The 6176-nt window shown below is 53.8% G+C and overlaps 1 protein-coding gene across 1 annotated transcript; it reads left to right on the forward strand.

Annotated features, from left to right (window-relative positions):
- The first annotated feature begins 200 nt into the window (after positions 1-200).
- On the forward strand, positions 201-5280 carry LOC141948222 (dual oxidase maturation factor 1-like). The gene is made up of 6 exons (XM_074880412.1): positions 201-347; positions 1239-1296; positions 1888-2022; positions 2175-2388; positions 3655-3866; positions 4705-5280. The coding sequence occupies exons 1-6, from the start codon at positions 201-203 to the stop codon at positions 4917-4919; spliced, it is 981 nt and encodes a 326-aa protein (XP_074736513.1). The 3' UTR covers positions 4920-5280.
- The last annotated feature ends 896 nt before the right edge of the window (positions 5281-6176 follow it).

A 6176-nucleotide genomic window follows, 5' to 3' on the forward strand; every position in this document is an offset into this window, starting at 1 on the left:
CCTGAGCATACGCCCAGATGCGGGACTGCAATGTGCATGGGCACTGGGATACACGCACAGACGTGTCCGGGACAAGCAGCATGCTGGCAGGTGGGCAGGAGATGGCTCTGCAGAGAAGGCTGGATGGGGTGGAAATGCAGGGGTGATTTTCTCCCCAGTGTCTCTCTGGGTGCTGATTTTCAGCCTTCCTGGGCAGCAGGATGACGCTGTGGAATGGATCCTTCCCCTTCTACCCTGGTGCCAGTGAGTGCTTCCCCTTTGACACCACCCAGGCTGTCATCGTCTCTGTCGTCCTCTCCATATTGGCCACCTTCATCATCATCCTGCCGGGGATCCGGGGCAGGGGGGTAAGTGGAGAGGTTAGGGGACTTCAGCCCTCTGGTCCCTGTCCTGTGCATCCCACATGCCTCCTCCTTACCAGCCTCGACAACAGACTGGGGGGCAAACATGCCCACAGGTTCATGGCCAGGGCTCTGGGATCTCTAGCAAGCCATGGGGGTGAGCTCCAGCCTAACCCAGCATGTACCTCATGCTGGAGACAGCAAACTTCACCATCCCAAATTTACAAGGTGCCCAGATCTGAACTCAGCTGGATTTCGCTGTGAGCAAGCCCAAGTGATTTTGCAGGAGTGGAAAAACAGGGTGAGGCTCAAAGACCTCGTTCCACCTTCCTCAAAACCCCGATAAAAGAAAGAGGTGTGCACCATGCTTGCCCCAGCACTGCTCATGGGGCAGTGGCCAGCCAACCCTGCTGCAAGCCCACTGCTCACGTGCCGTGCGCTTGTCGCCTGCTTGGCTTTGCAGTGGGGCTGGCCAAGAGGCATCTCCCCTCCAGGGAACACACTGCAAACTCCTGGCCCCTGCTTTTGTCTCCAGCTATGGCCAGCTGCCAACATGTCCACTTGGATAAGTGTGGAAATTCCAGCTCAGAACTATTAAAGGGAGTGTCTCCATTCTCCTTCCCAGAAAGGGAACGGCACAGCTTTCCCAAATGGGCTGTTTTGACCTTCTTGCTCTGCCTGGATCCCCCTGCAGCCTCCCCCGCCCCATGGCAGAAATGCCTCAGCCATGTGTCCCCACCATGCCACCAGCCTGCAGAGCCCGTGGGGTGACTCCCCAGGGGAGGGACAGACCCATTTCTTACCAGTTGGCATTTCTAAATGTCATGCTTAGTGCTGAAGTCCCCATGCAAAGTCTGACTGAGACCTGTCCCCCCCTCCTCTGCTCACCCATTGCAGCAACTCTTCTGGTTCCTGAGGGTGGTGATGGGTCTCTTCGTGGGAGCAGTGGTCCTCAGTGAGTACCAGGATCCTGGATGGGAAGCTCAAGGATGCCCAAGACACAGGTGATGGAGGAGCAGGGCGAGGGAGAGTGAACAGACCAGCCAAGTGCCAAGTCCAGCCTGCAGGATGAGTTTATGGGGAAGGCCGACCCACATCTGTGTCTGGTACCTGGCTCCAGCAAGTTGTGGGCAGTGCAAGCACCCATCTGTCTCCTCTCTGAAGGCTGGAGGTCATACGCACAGACTACCTCCAGGGCAGTCACCAAAAGCCCACCGCCAACTGCCAGGGGACCTAGACAAATTGACAGGTTCTTAGAGGAGGACCAGTGCCTGGAGAGTTCCCACACATCAGTCCCACTGCCTCTAGGGCTAGGGACTGTGCTGGGTCTGGGGAGAAACCAACCCAAGTGCAGCTCTCAAGGACACGGGTCAGGATTGATGTTGGGGAAGGACATACAAGGCTTTTGCTCCATGGGTCTCACAAGCCAGTCCTTGCCCTTGGGATGGGGTAGACAATGCTCAGGCCGTGGTGACCATCATGGCAGATGCTTCCAGCACTGGATGTCTCACTGCCAGGCCATGACTAACCTTTGAAGTCTTCACAGCTGTACAGTTCACCAGGGACTGGGAGACAGGCTGGGTGACAGCAAAGACCTCCTACAAGTCCTTCAGTCATGCCGTGGTGAACGTGAATGTTGGGCTGCACATTGGCCTGGCAGGAGTGAACGTCACACTGGTGGGTGAGTGCATATCTCAACGGGAGGGGATTGGGTCCAAGTTTGGCAGCCGTGCACCCGGGTACTGGGGCTGTGGGCCCTCAAGCCCCCACACCAGGAAGTCTTGGAGCTGCCTCCAAGGCTGAGAAAGGTCCTTAGTCTTCATCATCTGTCAGGAAACCCAGTGAATCAGGTCAATGAGACCATCAACTACAATGAGCACTTTGCCTGGAGCTTCAAGGCAGACTACGACCGCAGCTATGGTGAAGGCCTGGAGAAGGGGCTGCCCAGCCCCATCCTCTATGTGGCGGAGAAGTTCACCACACAAAGCCCCTGCAGCATGCACATGCAGTACCGCATCTCCAGCCACTACACGTCCCTCACACTGTGGTAAGTTAGAGCAGGAGGCCAGCCCTATCTCTGCTCAGTGGGGAGGTGTAAAGAACCAGGTGGAGCAGAGGGAGCTTGATGGAGCCACCCTCTTCCCTGTAAGGCCATGCCAAAGCCTTGACTGGTCTCTGCCACCCACCCTTCTGCAGAACCAGGGATGCTCATGCTTACTGGCCTGCCCATCTCCCCAGAATCTTATTCTGTCTTCTCTGCCCTGAATTGCAAAACTGCAGTTGGAGAAAAATTATTCTTCATTTAAAGGAAAGGAGAGGCAACTGTGTGGGGCTTATGGTGCAAGGTCCTTTCCCAAGCGAGATGCAGACCCCCAATAAGACCAGCCACGGCAGGGTTCCTCTTGCATGCCAAAGAGGGCAGAAGACCTGCTGGTGGGGAGCAGGAGGGACCATCAAGATGGTGCTCAGAGGCTGTCTTGTGGTGTAAATCTGAGAGCCCTTGTGTGAGCTGTGATCGTGGAGTCTCAGAGCATCCCCATATGTCGCTGAGGTCATGGGAAAGACACTGCAGGGAAGAGTGAGTTTTGTGACTTCCCCTACTGATGTAGGTTCCAGGTCCCTGCTCATATCTCCTTTTTTATTTTCAGGAAAAATAACTAGCGCTGCCCAAACATTCCTGCTATTGAGAAGGAGTATTTCAAGGCAGGGATGTTGATGTAAACTTATTTTTTGTTATTATTCTTGGAATAAGAACAATTTGTTATGCTCATCTCCCCAGTGAGCTAAACCCAAACCCCATGCACAGGGTAGGGCTGGCAGCTGGGTCCACTCCAGGTGCTGAATCAGATGTGGGCACGGCTCATTGTGCAGTTCTCCAAACAAAGGTCTCCTTTGTTGCCATTCTCCCTTTGAACAGGTGGGAAGTGCCTGGGAACAGTTGTGGAGGACCATGAGAGTCAGCAAAAGAGTTAATTTGGAGGGACCTCCAGAGGTTACTACTGCAGTCCCCCACCCAGAGCAGGGCTGATGTCAAAGCTGTATCAAAGTGCTCGGGACTTTGTGAAGTTCAACACTGAATATCCCCAGGAGTGGAGATCCCTCTCCACCACTGCAGGACCTGCCCCACAGCTCCACTGTTCTTGCAGTTACAGAATTGTTTGGGTTGGAAGGGACATCCTGAGATCAGCCTGTCCAGCTAGAGCTCAAGCAAGGCCAGCTAGAGCAGGTTGCCCAGGGCTGCATCCCTCCATCAGGATGTGGAGAGGAGACCCTGAGAACAGGTTCCAAGCTTGGTTTTGTGGTCCTTTCACAGGATGGCCTTTTGCACGTGGCTCATTTCCATCCTATTGTTCTCCATGCCCATCCTGCTCTACGGTGGCTGCATGCTCCTGCTCACTGCCGTGCTGATGCTCTCCTCACTGCTCTTCTTCACTGCGAGGAACACTCTGAAGTGTCCCATCCTGTTTGGCCCAGCTTCCCTGAACACAGACTATGGTGGATCCTTTTGGCTGACATTAGCAACAGGTGAGTGCTCAGCTTGCTCCTGGGGCTTTTTTTCTCTATTCCTGCAGTGATGATCCTCAGTGATGCCCCAACAGCACCTCATCCCCTCTGTCTTCATGGCTGGTCACAGAAACCGTATTTTTTTCAATGACATACAGGAATTTAGCATAGCATCATCGAGACTGGGGGAAAAAGAGCTGAGCATCCAGGAGATCTGAATGGCCAAAGTTATCTGTGTGGAGGTGTGTCCAGAGGAGTGTCATGAAAGTAATGAATCACAGAGTCAGGGCAAGACCTGACCTGGAAGGACCCTCGGGGGTGTCTCTCCGAGCCCTTGCCCAGAGCAGGACTAACCTCAAAGCCACATCAGCCTTGTTCCGTCTGGTTGTGGATGTCCCCATGGCTAGAGATTCCCTCTTCCTTTCAGGACCTGTCCCACAGCTGTCCCACTCATGGGCAGCAATTATTTCTTTTTATCAAGCTGGAAGTTTCCTTGTTACAACTGTGCACCTCCAAGAAGAGACTGGCTCTTTTTCAGTAGCAGAAGATGGCAATTAGTTCCCCTATAGAATCCTCATTTTCCAGCTAAACAAGCCCAGCTCCTCCAGCCTTTACCCTCACATAGTGGGCTCCAGCCCCAATCTCTTGGCAATCTGCCCCAGTTCATTGACTCCTCTTTTGTACTGGGAAGCCCAAACGGATGGCAGAGTCCAGGTGTGGAAAGGGAAATAACACCTTCCCTTGACCTCCTGGGTGATGCCATGTGCCATTGGCCTCCAACCCCAGATCCGGGTCTGGATGGGGCTGGGACACAGCGGGCAGGAGGTGATAACGGGTGTCCCCACACTGTGTGTTGCAGGGCTGCTGTGCCTGCTGCTGGGTCTGGGCGTCATCATCCTGAACTCCACGCAGCCAGAGAAGCTGAAGCTTGTCTTTAACCTGGACGAGGGAAAGGAAGAAGAAGAGGAGAGGTGGGACAAGTCCTGCCTGCCAGCCGAGCCCAGCTCCTCTGCACAGGATGTGCTGATGGTCCCCCTGGGCGAGCTTTGTGAGGTGACAGCCACCCAGCTGTAAGGTGCTGGGAGGAGGCAGAGCAAAGCTTGAGGACACCCCTCCTGAATTCATGCTCCAGCCCAACCCCACCAGGAGCCCAGGTGGGAAGAGACATGACAAGAACCAGGTAACAAGAATATCCAAGTCTGGAAAGGTGTCTCAAATATGACAGTTTGCCCTCTTTTTTTTTTTTTTTTTTTTTCTTTCTGTTATTTTACTCACCAGAAGCTGTAAGAGCTTTTGGGGTGAGGAAAATCCATTGCCCCATCCTTGGCTGTCTGGTTACAGGTGCTGGGCTACTGCCTTTCCCCTGAGTCCACCCCCAACAAACCCTGAGTCCTCCCTAAAACACAGAGATTAAACCAGAACAAGCTGGAGAGAAACCAAATAACCACAGACGCATAGATATGAACCAAAGGAGAAGTAGACCCCCCACAGTGGCACCTCCACCCTGAAGGCCACCGAGAAGTCCCCTCTGCCCAGGGATGCATTTCTCATCAGCAACCAGGGAGAGCGAGTGGAGCTGTGCTCACCATGGTGCCCTGTATCCAGCACCTCTTCTTGGTCTGGGATACAGACCGAGTTGGCAAGGAAGCCCATGATTTAGTAGGATACTGGAGGTACCAGATCTTGGAGGCCTCCTGTATTTCAGACCCGTCTTGACACCCCACAGCTCAAGTTCAATGTAAGTCTGAGATGTCCTGGGCTGTACATTGGGCTCAAAACTGCACAGTCAGAGAGTTGGCTGGCAGGCTCCTGCTTCTTACAGTGCTTATAAAATCCCCAAACCACAGCTACCAGCCTGTGAGTTATTGGTGCTCTCACAGCCCTCTGAAAGAAAGACAAAACATTTCAGTGGGAGGGGAGGAGAAGATGGGAATGGAGGTGCTACCGTGCCCCAAAGAGAGGCTGTAATCAATTAGCAAGAGGTGAGCATCACACCCGGTCTGGGAGTCTTGGCTTCCTCCTGCTCAGCCGAGGAAACGCATGTGTCATGGGGCACGTAATGCTGACATCCTGCACACCCAAGGTGGGTGCAGCCGCCCACTCCGGGCTGCTAACAGCTAGCAGGTACCTTGCCCGTGCAGGGAGGGAGAGGAGGGAGTGCATTTCAGGTTTGCACCACTTTAACTCTGTGCGGGTTTTGTGACTTTTCTTTTTCTGTTTTGTGCTCACTTATTTTCCCCTCTATCTCAATAAAATAAGTTGGACCTGGTCTTTCTGTTGTCTGCTGATAGAGGCATCCCTCTGAGGGCTGTCAGGCTGGGGATGCTCAGA

Source organism: Strix uralensis, chromosome 11 (genome assembly GCF_047716275.1).
Source record: "Strix uralensis isolate ZFMK-TIS-50842 chromosome 11, bStrUra1, whole genome shotgun sequence".
Lineage (NCBI taxonomy): Eukaryota > Metazoa > Chordata > Aves > Strigiformes > Strigidae > Strix > Strix uralensis.

Bases quoted from the DNA above. Each gene is read 5' to 3' on its own strand.
- LOC141948222 (XM_074880412.1), top strand. From the start codon at position 201: ATGACGCTGTGGAATGGATCCTTCCCCTTCTACCCTGGTGCCAGTGAG. The intron at 1,297-1,887 runs GTGAGTACCAGG...AAGTCTTCACAG, and splicing joins CGTGGGAGCAGTGGTCCTCA to CTGTACAGTTCACCAGGGAC. The intron at 2,389-3,654 runs GTAAGTTAGAGC...GTCCTTTCACAG, and splicing joins TACACGTCCCTCACACTGTG to GATGGCCTTTTGCACGTGGC.